The sequence below is a fragment of the Acomys minous genome (genome assembly GCF_964271855.1).
Source record: "Acomys minous genome assembly, chromosome: 7".
In the NCBI taxonomy this organism is placed as follows: Eukaryota; Metazoa; Chordata; class Mammalia; order Rodentia; family Muridae; genus Acomys; species Acomys minous.
Genome location: NC_140488.1, coordinates 93,227,167 through 93,244,086, shown reverse-complemented (window position 1 = coordinate 93,244,086; position 16,920 = coordinate 93,227,167). Strand labels below are relative to the sequence as shown.

The following is a 16,920-nucleotide window of genomic DNA, read 5'->3' as shown; positions in this document are numbered from 1 at the left end:
AGATTCACCAAGATAGGAAAGATTATTTCTTCAAGGTTGCCAAATACAAAGAGCCAAAAATCTATGAATATAACATTTATGTAATTTCTGGTTGTTTCATGGTACCTCTTGCTATGTGTAGTTTGGTGTATTTATGTGTAATAATATAAACTTATATATAAAACAGAAATACTATAAAAATATATTTAAAACAGGTTATTCCCATTTCTTAATGGGAAACAAAATTAAGAAAAGTTGATCTTGAAATTTAATGTGAAATATCCATTTTAAAACTATTTTTTTGTTCATCAAGACAAAGTTTCTCTGTATAGCCTTGGCTCTCCTGCACTCACTTCATAGACCAAGCTGGATTTTTAATTCAGAGTTCCTCCTGCCTTGCCTCCCGTAGTGCTGGAATTACAGGCATGTGCTGCCATGCTCGGTGTGAAATACTATTTTTAGTGTCTTTGAAACACATTCCCAGTTGCTAAGGAAGTTAGTATAAAATAGTGATATAAAATATCTTTAAATATTATCAATTGATTGCTATATTTTCTAGTATTGATGTTAATATAATTTTCATAACATATTTGGGTAAACATTATTTAATGATAGGAAGAGCTAAAACATAAGAACTAAAATTTATCATTTGTATTGTTTCAAAAACACTATTTCATTTCACTATTATCTAACTTTATTATTTCATTAATGATAAAGATGTTCAGAATTTTAGTAACTGAGATTTATGAGGTATAGAAAATATTCTTTAAAAAGGTTCCTTCATGAACTCAATTTTTTTCCCACATTTAAGACTTTTGCACAGGGTCTAGACAGATTGTTTAGTGGTTAATTACTGGGTGATCTTCCTCAGGACCTAGGTTTGGTTCCCAGTACCCACAAGTCAGATCATATCCATCTGTAGAAGCAGGTCCAGGGATCCAATGCTGCCTTCTGTCTTCGGTGGGCACTAGGCAGGCATATGGACCACAGACATTAGTTGAGTGCAGAATGTCTATACACACAAAGCATCAAATGTAATTTTAGAAACTTAAAATCAGATCTTAACCCATTTTCAAAAAAATTATGCATATTCAAGAAGTTGGAGGTTATTAAACATACTGTTTTTTTTAATGTCTCTTCATAGGGTTCAGAATTTAAAAATATTTTAAAAATGAAATTTGTAGTTCAGTACTTCACATAATTTACTAGACCACTATGAATCCAGATGGAAGTCATTAATTTAAAGAAATATATTGCAGCAACCTTAATTGATACTCTTGTGTTTTACTCTTTTGTCCTTTTGTCTTATCTTTCCTTGGCACAAGAGTCCCTTTTGTGATATTGGAGAGCAGTTTAAAAGCAGCTCCTAGAAAAATCCCAAGATTTCACATAAATAAAATACTAGTAATATTTAACTGTGTTGAAGAGACATTTGGTTCTTATGTGCAACAAGCAGTCTTCACTAAACTATAATTTTATGAAAATTATTGCTGTGTTCAGTACAGGGAAATGTAGGCTAGACCCAATGGGAATGAAGGGCTGCCTTGTAAAGTCATCTGCCTTGCTGACATTAGTTTTGCTTATTGGAAAGAAATTTATAGAATTAACAGTGAGAAAAAAATGTTTTACAGGGAACCTCAAAACATCAAGCAAGCTTTACACAGTTAACTAATTTGACTATGGTATCACCAGAAAATAGGATAGGGGAGGGTGTGGTGGCACATGCCTTTAATCCCAGCACTGGGGAGGCAGGGGCAGGTGGATTGCTGTGAGTTCAAGGCCAGCCTGGTCTAGAAAGGAGGCCAGGAAGCCAAGGATGCACAGGGAAACCATGTCTTGAAAAACAGAAAAATTAAAACAAATCAAAACAAACAAACAAACAAAAAAACATAAGGAATCCTACCTAGTCTCTTTCTCTGACACCGGAACAGCTTGTACTCCTGAGTTCAGCTTTCAGAGTACTGTAGTTTTGGTACCCAGATGGTTTCAACTTTGTTTGTTGACTGATAATTTTGTGATCCAATGATGTCTACTTTTTTTTCTCCTTTATTAATTTATTCTTGTTACATCTCAATGGTTATCCCATCCCTTATATCCTCCCATTCTTCCCTCCCTCCCATTTTCCCCTTATTCCCCTCCCCTATGACTGTTCCTGAGGGGGATTACCTCCCCCTGTATATGCTCATAGGGTATCAAGTCTCTTCTTGGTAATCTGCTGTCCTTCCTCTGAGTGCCACCAGGTCTCCCCCTCCAGGGGACATGGTCAAAGGTGAGGCACCAGAGTACGTGAGAAAGTCATATCCCACTCTCCACTCAACTGTGGAGAATGTTCTGTCCATTGGCTAGATCTGGTTAGGAGTTTAAGGTTTTCTAATCTAAAACCTTTTAAGAGAGAACATATACCTGTACTCTTCCTGTCCTTATGTTTGTTTGTTTCTTTTTTCTCTTGCTTGCTTAAAACAGGAGAAATGTATTCCAGTTGTTTGTTCTACATCTTCAGCTTCTCTGCGTTCACTGATGCGAAGTTCTTCATCTAATAGGTCTTCTGTGGGGCCATCTAAAATAGTGATGTCTACAGGTAAGTTAGTATTTTCAAAATATCAATAATAATTATGTTTTGTTCAGCATTTATTTCAGTGTTGATGAAGTCCTTGAAATGCATAAAATTTTAATTTGTTTTGTTATACTGATAGTTCATTTTAATGTTAAGCAGAACCAGTCTATTTAAATGTCACCTGAAAATCACTATCCAACATTTTGAATTTGTGTCATTATCAACTCCTTCTTTCTTTTGAAAGTATTTTGTTATTTCATAGTATGTGTTTTCTAAGGTAACTCATTCCCTTTGAAAATATTTTTTCTGTCAAAAGACACAGTGAATAAATTCTTCTCTGGCAGGCTTGAAAGAACACACACCAAAGAAAATACTTATCATCCCTTTTATATTTTCTTAAGTTTTTCCTATTGTAACTCTTCTTTTTATTTGGTAAATATGAGTATTTTGCCTACCTGTGTGTGTCTGGTTCCCAAAAGAGCGTGTCAGCTCCCCTAGGAGTAGAGATAACAAAGAGTTGTAAGCTGCCATGTGGGTGCTGGGAACTAAGTCCAGGCCTTCTGGAAACAGCAGCCAGTGCTCTTAACCATCTCTCTAGTACTTCCTTTTCTGTTTTTAAAAAAGTATGTCTAACTACTTCATTATATCCTTAATTGCCTCCTTCATACTCTCATATTTCTTTTTTCTTATCTTTTTTCTTTCTTGCTGAAAGGTATTTTTGAAATACCAATTGTTTTTCAAAGACATTTAGTACACTTCATTTTTATTAGTTCTGATTGTTAATGAATTAGCTAACTGAATACAAGTTGATCTTATCTGATCCAAGAATGTAAAGTCTGAACCTTTCGAATACTGACATGACACCAGAGTGAAAACCACCTGACTTCATTTAATGGGCTGAAATCAAAGCACAAGTGTTCGCAAATCATTGTTTCAAACTACCTTCAGGCTTATGTACAAAGTATATCTGAAGAATCCATGAATTTTATGCTCAGACTTATGTCCCGTCCCCAAGTTATCTCATTGTGTTTGTACTAATATTCTGGTCCCAATGATTTCATCTAAGGGGTGCCCAACATGTGTAGTATAAAGATGGTAAAATATTGAAATCTTTTGCTTTACTTCCTGAATGTATCTGTACCATTAGTACCTTGAGTTGAGGTTTTAATCATGGTTTTATTTTTGTGACAAAGCCTTTTCTTTCTCTGGCTGCTGAGTCAGTCAAATTGTCACATATTTCAACATAGTAAAAATTTAAATACAAACTAATAGGGTAAAATGTTCTTGATTTAAGAAAACAGTTTCAGTAATGATAAATCTGCAATATTTTTAGTATAGAATGTTGCAGATGTTGATTTTGGTGAATAAAGTTATCTTCACTTAGCACCATGATTATAAATAAAAAATTTTTGTACTGTATGCTTTTAGTGTACGAATAAAAAAGTTTAACGTTTCCTCAGTGAGTCTGTACATATATAGAAGGAACATTTTATTTTCATAGTTAATGTCTGTATCATTAAAATTTACTATTACCTATACCTTAATCATTTGATCACAGTAAAAATGCTATTGAAGTACACTACTGGTGATCTACAAGAAATTCAGTCAAAAACAAGGATGACAAGTCTTCAAGGGAAATTTATGTGCTATATATACAATGAAGTTGGATGGGTAGAGCTCTAGGAGGAGTTGGGGAAAACCTCAAAATTTAAAGAACAAGAAAAACAGGAGATTGCTCTTTAATTTTTTCACCATTTTTGTAATAATTTTAAAATGATATTATGATCCCTTTGAGTCTTCTCAAACATAAATTTTATATAGTCAGTTTGAGTAGCGTTTTCAAATACTGAATAAGAATTTTTACTATTTGCATGTTCAATATCTTTATATAAATATAATAATATATCTACCTGCATGTTTTGAGAAGCAGAAATGGTCATTAATATTAACTACCTTTAACTTTCCTTTAAATGAAGCCATTAATAGAATATAGAATATGACAATTAAGTACTATTTTCACAAAATTTATTTTAATTCATCTCATTATCCATATGTATTTCTCTCCAGTCTGTTTTTATATAAATAAACTTGGAGACTGTGGCCCCTACCTAGATCCGCAGAAAGTCCAGCAGCTTCCAAACCGCTTTGGCCCAGGCCCTGTGAACGTGATTCTCAGGCGCACTGTGCAGGCCTGTGTGGATTGTGCCATTGAGGCCAAGACTGTGTTTTCCTTTCTTCAACCAGACAATCGCGGAGGAGAAACGATAACTGGTATACTATCCTAATTATTTATTCAACTTCTGTTCCAAATTTGATTGGAGGTTTGCAAAGATAGACTATTAAACCATACAGATTATTTATAAAATTTGTATTATACTATAGTATTTTATTATACTGATATAATAGAAAAATATAGTAGTTATATACTTACAGAAATTTGGAACGTTTACATTCATCAAAACAGATGAGAGCCAGGTATAAAATTACATACCTATTCTCTCTGTACTCAGGGGTCTGAAACAGGAAGACTAATGTGAGTTCAAAGGTACTCTGGGCATAAGTAAAGTACCAGGTCAGCCAGGGCTTAATACTGAGTCCCTGTGTCACATAAACAAACAAAAAACAAAATCAACAGTTAATTTCAGTGTAATACTACACATTTAAGTAAAGGGTACAGATTTTTTTCTTACACATGCTTTGTTAAACTAGTTATTTAGACATTGTACCTTGTAAGAAGCTTTAAAGAACAGTGTGACTCAAAAAGATAATCTTACAATGATAAAATAAAAAGGCTAAGGGGTGTAGATAAGGAGTAGTATGCAAGGTCTACATGCACAAGTGTCTGGGTTTAATCGCTATCACCATAAAAATTAAAAAGGATAATAGAGAAGGAGAGAAATAAGTTGTAGCTGGTGTCCATCATGATTGTATAAGATAACTTTTATACTCATAGGATATTTAGAGTAGAAAGGTTACTATAAACCAAGTCACGTCTGTTATCCTGTTGTGAGTATTTTAAATAGAAATTGCTATCAATTACTTTTAAAATTTCAAAACCCATAAAGTAAATTTGAAGCACATTTCCTGAACTGTTATTGTATTTCTCATTTTTCTGTGAGATGACTGATAACTGACATTGCCTTCCCCCTTCATAGCCTTCTTTGATGGAATAAACCATACCGTTGAGCTCCCACCAGTGAACAGTGCATCATTTGTGATTCGCTTTGTTGAAAATTTCTGCCACAGCCTTCAGTGTGAGAACTTTTTGAGTAGCCAGCCTTTCACACCTAAGGCTCATATTCATACCACTACTATAGGCATTGACCCAAACAAATCCGGTAAGGAAATAGAACTTTTGTATACTATACATTTAAGAAATTGTGTGTGCATGCATGCATGTGTGTGGGATATGTGGGAGTTGGAAGCAATGCACATGTGGCAGTCAGAATAAGTTTGTGGAGTCAGTACTGTCTTTCCATCTTCACGTGGGTTCCAGGAATTGAACTCAGATCACCAGGCTTATGTAGCAAGTGTCTTTATCTGCTGACCCCGAATACGCTTTTGTTTTGCATTTTATACTTAGGAAGGAATCTGGGTGTTTCCGAGTTTTTCTTTCTGTTCTCTTCAAGCATTTAGTCACACTGGACTAAGGAAAAAAATATATGGTATATAAATGTACCCTCTTCACTCAAAGTGAGAAAGTAATTTCTTACTGTGTCCTTAGTGAGCTTGAGAATCAAAGCCAATGTATTATGTTTTGCTTCCTTGTGACTAATTCATAGTTACACATTTTCTGTTAGGTTGAGGCATGGCCTTAACAATACTGACCTTAATCTAAAGAAATTAACAAAGACTAATGAACCCATAGACTATAAAAATAGTTTTCTCAAAATTATCTATGGTCTTCCATAAGACTCTTGAATTGATGACTGAGTAAAAAGATGAGTGTAATGTCGTCCTATAGAATCAACAGTGATATTCTTGTTTCTAATCTCTACGGTAAGAAAGCTGGCCTAGTGCACACCTTTAATCCCAACATGCAGGAGGCAGAGGCAGGTGGATCTCTCTGAGTTCAAGCCCAGCCTGGTCTACCAAGTGAGTCCAGGTCAGCCAGGGCTACACAGAGATACCCTGTCTCAAAAAACCAGAGAGAGAGAGAGAGAGAGAGAGAGAGAGAGAGAGAGAGAGAGAGAGAGACAGAGACAGAGACAGAGACAGAGACAGAGACAGAGACAGAGACAGAGACAGAGACAGAGACAGAGACAGACAGAGACAGAGACAGAGACAGACAGAGACAGAGACGGACAGAAAGAGACAGAGACAGAGGAGAAAGGAAGCTATCTGAGCTTTTTGGCCAATGTTTTGGAAGAAAAATTTGTTGTTCTTTCATATGACTATGACAGGTAACCATATTCTGGTTCTAGAAGAAATTTATATATGCTGCTTTTTTACCTGGCCAAATGCTGCCAATTCTGGAACTGTAGAGTACCATGACAGACTTATTCTCAGTCCAGTGGTTCAAATTTGTGTTCCAGGAGGGTAGAAAACTTGGATATCATTTCCAGTTCCTCATTTTGTAGCCCTCCTCATTATTTTCATTTTTTACTCATAAAGCTTATTGGGTCTGCTCACTGAAGTCTCTTCTGTCTATTCCTTCTTCACCCATTTCCTTGCCATGACCCGCATTCCATGCGGAACCATAGTGGCATCTTCTCTGGTTTTGTAAAGTTATCTCCTAATGGGGATCCCTTTCTGCTTTCTCCCTGCTGGTGTAGCTGCCAAGTGAATCCCTTTGAAATAAATTTATGATATAGAAGCCTTTGCATGAAATTATGGTAATTATAAGGTATTGGAATTTACCACACCTGGGTTCTGATGCTGACCCTGTAGCCTGTATAGTAAAAGTGCATGAAGTCTGGCAGACCTAAACTTTAATCTGATACTTGCTGTTCATTAGCATTATACTTTATGGAAAACATTCTGATCCTCCCTATTCTCAATTTGTCTCTCTGCAAAGTGGCCATTTTTTGAGTTGTGAGGAAATAGTGTACAGCCAAGTTAGTTGGCACAGACCTGTAATCTGAACCACTGGAGAGGATGAGGCAGTCAAGGCCTACATGAGACAGTGTTGATTGAGTTCAAGTCTAGCTTGGGCAGCTTAGTGAAAGCCTGTATCGAAATAGAAAGTAAATCAACTGGGGATATAGCTCAGTGGTAGAGTGCTTGCCTGGTGTGTGTATGTGTCCACAGGATAAAGGAAATTTAGGCATATCCTTCTCTAAATTGTTCTAAATTATTGAAAACACATACACACTAATTCAAGACTGTATGTATGTATTTGTGTGAAAGTGCCTAATGAGCCTAGACAGGGGCATCAGATCTCTTGGAACTTATAGACATTTTAAGCTGATTGATGTGGGTGGTGAGATCTGGTCTCCAGTGTTCTGATAGAGCAATAAGGGCTCTTAGCCACTGAGCCATCTCTCTGTTCCAAGTCTTTAGTATATTACTTTAATAGAAATACCTAATAGGATATAGTTAACCTGTTATGATAATCAAATGGTAGACACTGGTGGTAAATTATAAGTATGCAAATTACTTTGAAACAAATGGTTCATACAGACAATACAAAAATTGCTGACTATAGTAACTATAACATGTACCTTTTTAAATCTTAAAACAATAAGTGAGGATCTGAAGGAAAATTGAAGTCTCAAACGAGTTTCTCCCTTTTGCTCCTGTCTCATCTATGCTTCCCGGAAAGGCTGGAAGACCCTCTAAGTGTAAATGGCATTCACACTCACCAGAATTGAGTAAGAAAGTCCCACAATAACTATCTGTGTATGCTGTTGGTGTAATGGTATTGAGAGTATGAAGTTAAATTCACCGATGTTTGACAGTTAAGTTATTACTTTGGTCACTTGAGTGCTGCAGTCATTTCAGCGATGTACAGCTGTCATTTTCTCTTTGGATTAAAAGATCACTTTAGAATAGCCCTATACATTCTGCTTTGTATTGTCAGAAACTAGGAGAATTAGAAATAGACAACATTATCTGCTTTCTCCAATAAAAGTGTAAACAAATGTGAGAAAGCAAGTCTGGTCATGAGAAATGGTTCTGGAGAATTATGGTCCTAAGAAAGATGTTTTTTAGAAATTTACAACTTGGATGGCATGAATGGAAAGATATACTCAAATTGTCATAAGAAACACAGATATGGCCTCGAATCAATGTGGATTTTTAGGTTAGTGTCCATTACTATGTGTGATAAAGAGCTGGCCATGTACTATGTGTTAGAAGCCTGTCATTCAGTATAGCATGAATTAAGTGAACTGTTGTTGGAAATAATGTATTTCTCTGAATTAAGAATTTCATACATGTATATGATGTATTTTGATCAAGCCCCACCTCACACATTCCATTCTAACTCCCCCTCTACACTTAGACCAGTATTTCCTCTCAATTTCCCTTGTAAAAACCCTAAATTATTATATATTCCTCAAGAGCTACAACAAATCAAAGCATATGTATGTTTAATTCAAGAAGGGGGCTGGGTTCCTTCCCAAGCAGGCAACAACTTGGCAGCTTTGGCCTGCTGGTCTGGCTTTGATTCAAGAAGGATACAAGAGTTAAGGGAATGTGGATTCTTTCTACACCATTAAAAATCTGCTGAAGTTAGGAGTGTATCAGGGAAGTCTCTGTATGTAGGCCCAGAGAGGCCATTGCATGAAGCTGTGAAAGTGAAGCCTGGATTGTTTTGGTGACTCCAGGATGTTGGAGATAACAGAGCTGTAGGATACCTAAAGTGAGGGGAAAAAGTTCAAGAGAGAAATGTGTTGCAATCAAGAAAACTGTAAGCCCTTGGCCATTGACACAGAACTGCAGGATTTGGAGGTTGCCCTTCTAGGTTTCCATCTTTAGTCCAGTATTCCATTGCTATGCCCCTATTAAACTCACTTGGAATGATAATTTGTATTCTGTATCATTGCATGTTAACCATGTGCAATTTCCTTTTGATTTTACAGGGGCTTTCAGTTAAAAAAAATCACCTCAAATCTTAGAAGAGACTTTGGACATTTAAACAATCTTGATATTAAAAGACTACGGAAAGTTTTGGAGTTGAACTAAATACATTTTGCATTATGATATGTCTACAAGCCTATAGGAACCACAGAGTGGAATGTGGTAGAATGAGAATGGCACCCATAGACTCGTAACGTTGACTGTTTTGTCCCCAGTTGCTTGAACTGTTTGAGAAGGAGTTAGAGGTATGACCTTGTTAAAGAAGATGTGTCACTGAGGGTGGGAGTTGAGGCTTTAAAAGCCAACAACATTCCTGGTTAGTGTGTGAACACTCTCTCACCCACTCACCCTCCACTCTCTTTCTCTGCCTGCCTGCCTGCCTGCCTGATTCATGCTCATGGATTATATGTAACTACTCAGCTACTGATCCAGCACCATACCTGCCAACCTATTGCCATGCTCCCCACCTTGATGGCCATGGACTCTAACCCTGTGGAACTGTGAGCTCCCAAATTAATTGCTTTCTTTTGCATTGGCCATTTTGTTTTGTCATGGCAATGGAAAAGTACTAAAACAGCATTCTAGTAAATAGTATTTAAGCTGATAAAGATAGTCTCTTTTTCCCCCTGTAGTGATGTATCCTGAGGGACATGCCATGTCAGAAATGAGAAGTTTTACTGAAACTTCTGAGAATTCATCAGCGTGTTATTCTTTGTGTCTGGTACATACTTAAGTTTTCAAGAGTGTTTCTGAGATTGTGTCAAATACCTCAACTACATTAAATTCCCATGGCAGAAGAAAAGTGAAGGTATATTCAAAGGCAGTGTTTCTCAGCAGTGTGTTTATCTTTTTCTTTAAAGATTACATGTCCAACAACACTCCCTGAATACCTCTTAAAATTCCAAAATCAGAGAGATCACTTTCACATCATTGCCAGGAACAATCATGCATGGCTGTTCCTACCTTCATGGTATCACAGGATCAACTCTGAGAGTCTGCATCACCAACCATATTTGATCGAAGCTTCTCAGACTGTAGTAGTTCTCAAGCAGTTTTAAACATTTCCTGAGGTCCTGCAAGAAGTCTAAAACCTTTCATGACTCTAAAGCCAAGAAGGACACGTTCCTTCTCCTTACTTCTGATGTGCTAGCATATCCGTGGAGACCTTTCCAAGTAGCAGCTTATGTGTGGCTCTGGCATCCTATTTCTGTAACCACATCATTTCTCTATTCACCACACCCTCTTACCATTCCTTTAGGTGTACCAAGAAAAGGTGGCATCTTATTTCTGTAAAAAGTTCACATAGCCTTTCCTGCTGCAACAACTTGCCCCTTTAAGGGTTAAGAGTGCAGGAGAGTAAAGGAATACGAGTTCTATCCATTTTCTCTAGATTGGGTTGATGAGTGAAAGATGTAGAAAACAAGTGACCCCATTGTTTTTTATATCATGGATGCTTTCTATGACCCAACCTCACTATATACATCTGTGGCACATTTGATGTCATCCTTTCTATTCCCCCACCTTCTGTAGCGGTTGTTTCTGTTTTTAAAGAGATACTGTTTAACAAAGATCTAAAGATTGATACCGATTCAATGAGTTCTAAGTATGTTCACTAAATGTCAACTTGTGAAAAATCCTTCCTTAGTAAAAGGATTTAAAAGATTGTTTCTAATGCTAGTTATCTGACTTTCAAATGTATGAGCAATACTACTGGCAATCCTGGGAATGGAAAGACAAATAGTAATGACATTGCTTATCAGTACTTTTATCATCATTATGTGACATTATGTGCCAAGCACATTTTTATATGGCTGCATACTTAATATTATTTTAAAACTTCCTTGAAGAATTGGTGCTGGTAAACATTTTTAGTGAAAAAAATTCAGAAGTCATTTGTTGATGACAAAAGGTAGCTGCGCCAAACCTTGCATCCAGACACTGGCTACCTGTAACTCTAGAGAAGATACAACCATTTTATTTCAAAGATATCTAGAGTTGTAATTATTTTCTTTCAGGTCCTATAACTTTTAGTATATATTGAATTTTCCACTGATATGCAACTCCTATTGTATCCTCCCCCATTATTTAAAAATTTTTAAATTGACTGACTATGCTTTTTGTATTTTATCATATATGTGTGTAATAAAATAAATATATACGTAAATCAAAACAAAAATAAAAAGTCCTTTTTCTTTAAACAAAAGAAAAGACCAGCTTCTTTTTTAAAATAAATATTGAATAAGACGACTTGTTATATAACAAAAAATTTGCTGACTTTTACATTATGAAGGAATTCCAGTAACAGGAGAAATAAAGTCACTTTATTTCAGATATATTTTTTGATATGTCAATCTATAGAGCCAGGAAAAAGTATGACTGGACCTTGACTTTTCTCATGATTCGTTTGTTTCATATATTGAATAATAATCATACAGTGTTTCCAGCCACCTCTGATTATTTTGAATATAAAACCCCAATTTTATTTCAGTAATAGATTAGAAACAGAAGATATTATAGTCTTATTTTAATTTAAAATTAGTTTTATGCTAGACATCATACCTTTACATATAGTTTATATGTAGTTGCATGTCGTGCAAGACATAACTGTACCAGATTCTGATGACAGAAACCTCTTTAGAACCTTGGTTGTTTGGAAAGATGATTAACCTTGTAATTATTTTAGTGTTTGTGCCATTGGTGAGTTAAAGAGAACTGCTCTAATTGCCCTAATTCCCAAATGGTACAGCATTGTCAGTAGACTTGTCCAGCTTGTGGCTTATGGGTCACAACTGTCCCAGGATAGCTGAGAATGTGGACCAACAGATTTTTAATGACATCATGTTTCAGTGTCAGAAAGTTAGATACTGCCAGCTGCTACATTATCACCAGTTTTACCTGAATTGATGAAGTCTGTCAAAATTTGATTTATTTTTATGACATGTTTAGTAGAGAATGCATTTCACTTTACAGTTGTGGTTTTGAGAAGAAATGAAAAATTATAGCTACCAATAGAAAACCTATAATTTTAATTGTCTGTCTTTTATATGCTTTGGGAGGTAAATACTTAAAGTACCCATAAATTTGTCATGACCCAGACAATAGCAAAGAAAAGATATACCTTTTACTAATTCATACCCAGAAATATAAACAGATCTTCCTAGCAAAGTTCAGCAAAGTTCAAAACCTTTTTTAGTTATCATCACACACCAACTGAAGGAAGTTGAACATTCTCCATGAGTTAATGAGTGTTTGAATACAAAGAAATTTCTATACAACTTAGTGAACAGCACCTCTAAAACTTTAGTTGTGTTTTGTCTCATTTCCTTTTTATTAAACATGTATTGCAATTCAGTGAAGCATGAAAGATGGAGCAAATAAAAATACTAAAGCTACTTTGCAAGCTAACTTAGTAGGAAATAATTTTGTTTTTTTTTAATTGAGAATAATATTTAAGCCACTGAGGTGATAATCTAAAGTGTAAAAGTGACACTAAAAATATTCATACTGAATTATTGAGGAGAATATTTTTTTAAAAAACTAATCTCCATCTCAGACATAATGGAGTTACTGAAATACCTTTGGTTAAAATTTAACAAATAGAAGGAATTATAAACATGTAAACTCGAGAGAGTTCCATCATACTTAACAAAATAAAATCAACTTAGAAGAAAATATAATAAAAGAGCAATTTGTGAAAATTTCTTGGATCTGTTCAAAGACGACAGTCTGGAGTTAGCTCAGATTATCCTAATTTGATCTAAGTAGTACCGTTTCCTGTATTGCTTGTGACCTAAGAGGCCTTGGATTGCTACACTTGTTTCATGATCATTAAAGCTTCAAGGTACCTTATGAAGCAAAGCTGTTTCTGCTCCTCGTGTCAGCTGCACTGACATACTCTTATGCAGCATCAGATCATCTTCCTTTAGGCTCTCATGAGATTTTACAACTGAGATCTCAAGTCCTTAAGTACTTCAGAGATGTTCCAAGAGTGAAAGCATTGCTTTCTACCTAACATCTTTTCTTTCAGGATTATGATCTGGCAAAGGATGATTTGGGTTTTTTTTCCCTCCCATTGAAGCTTCAAGTTATATAGCTGTACCTAACCCGATGTCCTGAAAGAAGGCTTCTCTAAGGACCCTTCAACCTGGTCTGTGGATGAAGTGATACAGTTTTTGAAACATAGAGATCCTCACATATCAGGCCCCCCTCGCCGACCTCTTCAGGCAACATGTAATGTATCTTTTGGTCTGGTTTTCCTGCTGCCCTGATACTGAGTTGTATGGATGGTAGGAAACCCAATCAACTTATTATTTTTCATTTGTAAGAAAGGTTACTTTGCCCAACATTCAGGCCTTAAAGGTAGGTTAATTGTCTGTTCTTAGATGGATACCTAAGTATCTATTTCACTAAGCAGCTTTAGGTTTTCAAGAAGTGGTATTACAGGATTGCCACACTCATGTAGAGCACTCCACTCCTTCCTGTGATGACAAATACAAGAGTCCTCCCCAGCCCTGCTCCCTGTTCTACTCTAGGACCACGAGTAGGAGGGGTTGTTCTACAGCAAAGACCAGGGTAGCCTTCTAGTGATACCCAGTAAAACCAGCAATTCCATTAAGATTTGAATACCAAATAATGGGCTTCTATAACATAAATTGTATAATTACAATAATAAATTATTTCAAAAGGATTCCTCGTGACTGTTAAGTAATATGTTTACAGTATTTTCTAACATAAAGCTACTGATTTAATGTCTCATGTACACTATTTTATGTGTGTGTGTGTGTGTGTGTGTGTGCACATGTGTGTACAGGTGCAGATACACGTGTATATATCTTGAGGACAAGAGGACAAAAATCTCAAGTGCCATCTTCAGGAAGGCTATCTAGTCTTCTTTGAGACAAGGTCTCTCGCTGCGATCTGGAGGCTCAACAGTTAGGTTACACAGACTGGTGAGTGTATCCCAGGGACTGTCACCTCTCCTGTGCTCTCAATAAAGTGTATGCCACCATATCCAGCATCTTTACATGGATTCTGGAGATCCAACTCTGGTCTAAATGTTTTCAAGGCAAGTGGTTTAATTGACTGAGCAATCCTTTCCAGTCCCAGCCCTGTAAATATTGGTTTTAAGTAAGTCAGAATTTGTTTCAGCACTTAAGTAGCTTCAGAGTGCTGATTAGCTTTCCTCAAGAAGATGAAAGTGATTATAGCCATTTACACTTTGCATGGATACTGGCATACTCCTTTCCTGTCTCAGGAAGTTAATAACAGTAAATTCATTTCTACTACTCACAGTCGTTTAACCATTTGTCATGGATATGTAGCAGTGTTTTGTTCACTACACAGTAAAGTCATAATTTGATTTTTAGGGCATTATTAAAAGTACTGGGTTAAACCTTTTAATTTAAAAATTATCCAATGAGGCCCCATTGTAAAAACCAAATTTCATAAAAACATATCCAGAGAATATAAATTTATATCTCCAATGGACAACATTTTGTCATATACATTCTTACATATAAATAACTTGATGAGCTGTGGAAGAATTCTTACTATATTGTTCTTCTTCTGTCTGTAGGAAATTGATGGAAAAGCCCTGCTTCTACTCAAGAGTGACCGGCTGATGATGAAGTACATGGGGCTGAAACTAGGACCAGAATTAAAACTATGTTAATATATTTAAAAACTTAAAGAAGCAAATATAATTGAAAATATGCAGATTTAGTTTAGAGATAAGTCTCAGGTATACTGAAACATTTTAATTTAAAAGTAGTTTTCTTACCAGTTTTTATTTCATAGGTTTTTATAAAAAAAATTTATCAAAATTGTACAGTTGTATTGACAGTATACTCTTACTCTTCAAATACAATTTAATATGTTTCTATTAGCGTTCTTCAAACTGGTTATTCGTTATTACTATTTTTACAAGTGTGTTTCATGTAGCCATCAGAGGAAAACTATTTATTTGGATTACTCTTTATATCTAGAACCAAACAATTAAACCTCAATGAGGAAAATACCAATAACTTTACCTCTATTACAAAAACATGCAAATTTTTCCTCAAAAAGAATTTAAAGATACACTTAAAGTCTCTTCTCCTTCTCAATTGTTTCGTATGTCTGATTTTACAGTGTTTTGTCCATGATCACCTGCTACTACTAGAGAAGGAAGAACCATATGAATTGTGTTCCTTTCTGCCCGTGCCCTTGGTATTGTATTTAGTTATACTAAATGGGGAAAAGCAAGTTTATAAGTGTACACAAAATAGTCTGATATTTTTAACTGTTGGATAGATTAAATAATTTTGTACAGGAGATGTTTATTCTATGGGAGAGAATTGGGTAGAAGTGGGTAAGCTTTATATCTATTTTACAATTTTCTATATTTTTGCTAAGCTTAATCATTAGAAATTTAATTCTGACATGTCTATTTCCAAGATCTTTGTGTCCAGATTTTTTTAATTTGGGGGTTTTTATACATTATTCACACAAATACTTTAGCATATTTATACAGTATTCTTTATCGGTGAGAATACATATGTAATTTTTTACTTATAAGATTATTTATTATTTAAATTTTATTCTTTTTAATGAAAATAGATTTTATACAATATATTCTGAGTATCTTTTCCCTTCCCAGAACTCCTCCCAGATCCTCCCCAAATTCCACTTACCCATATTCATACCTTTTCCATCTTTCATTGGACAACAAACTTTTAATACTTCTATGACAAAACCTTTTTTATTTTCCCTTTATAAAGAAAAAGCAGGTCATACTTTTGATTCACCTATGGATTTAGAATAACATAAGCAGAGTATAGAACAGTTTAAATTTGGAAAGAAACAAAGATTAAGGTATTAAGAAAAACTGACCAGTACCATTATGGAAGGAATGCAATCATAAACAATATGATGTTCTGCTTAGAGAATTGTACATCTGACTGCATTTGAAAAACTTCTGCCCTATAGTGGTGTGTGTGTGTGTGTGTGTGTGTGTGTAACTTTTTAAATTCAATATGGTACTTTGCACTGCCACAAAGCTAATAAAAAAACTATATGTAGATGTTTACTCCATTAAAAGCATGTATATACTTTTGTTATCACCATTATCTCTTATTAGTCAAGTGATAAGAAACTCCATAGATTGGCTCCCATGCAGGGACGCTCTTTATCCTATGCAATGTTTCTAATTAATTTTCTTAATTCAGAGCCATCAATTCAGCTGTTTAGAGACATACATCAATTCTTACATTGAGGCTTTATTTTTTATTAATGGAACTTTCAAAGGAAAATAGTGCAGCATGTTATTACTTTATATAGTGAAATAATGCATGTCAGCTATGAGAATCACTTATACACCTATTAGC

The 16,920-nt window shown here is 35.2% G+C and overlaps 1 protein-coding gene and 2 long non-coding RNA genes across 3 annotated transcripts in view; all 3 read left to right on the top strand.

Annotated features, from left to right (window-relative positions):
• LOC311602283 (sex comb on midleg-like protein 2) overlaps positions 1 to 11,749 on the top strand; it is a 72,398-nt gene extending 60,649 nt beyond the window's left edge. The window contains exons 13-16 of the mRNA XM_084790156.1: positions 2,443 to 2,557; positions 4,601 to 4,804; positions 5,689 to 5,871; positions 9,559 to 11,749. Of these exons, the coding sequence (XP_084646282.1) occupies positions 2,443 to 2,557; positions 4,601 to 4,804; positions 5,689 to 5,871; positions 9,559 to 9,572 (516 nt within the window). The 3' untranslated portion in view covers positions 9,573 to 11,749. The remainder of the gene's footprint in view (positions 1 to 2,442; positions 2,558 to 4,600; positions 4,805 to 5,688; positions 5,872 to 9,558) is intronic.
• A 1,949-nt stretch (positions 11,750 to 13,698) lies between these two features.
• On the top strand, positions 13,699 to 15,169 carry LOC311602284. Its single transcript, XR_014780715.1, has 3 exons — positions 13,699 to 13,786; positions 14,367 to 14,505; positions 15,132 to 15,169. It is a non-coding gene; the product is annotated as an uncharacterized lncRNA (long non-coding RNA).
• Positions 15,170 to 15,181: 12 nt separating this feature from the next.
• The window catches only part of LOC311602285, a 29,670-nt gene continuing 27,931 nt past the window's right edge, over positions 15,182 to 16,920 (top strand). Inside the window, exons 1-2 of the long non-coding RNA XR_014780716.1 lie at positions 15,182 to 15,296; positions 15,686 to 15,763. This is a non-coding gene — a long non-coding RNA (uncharacterized lncRNA). The remainder of the gene's footprint in view (positions 15,297 to 15,685; positions 15,764 to 16,920) is intronic.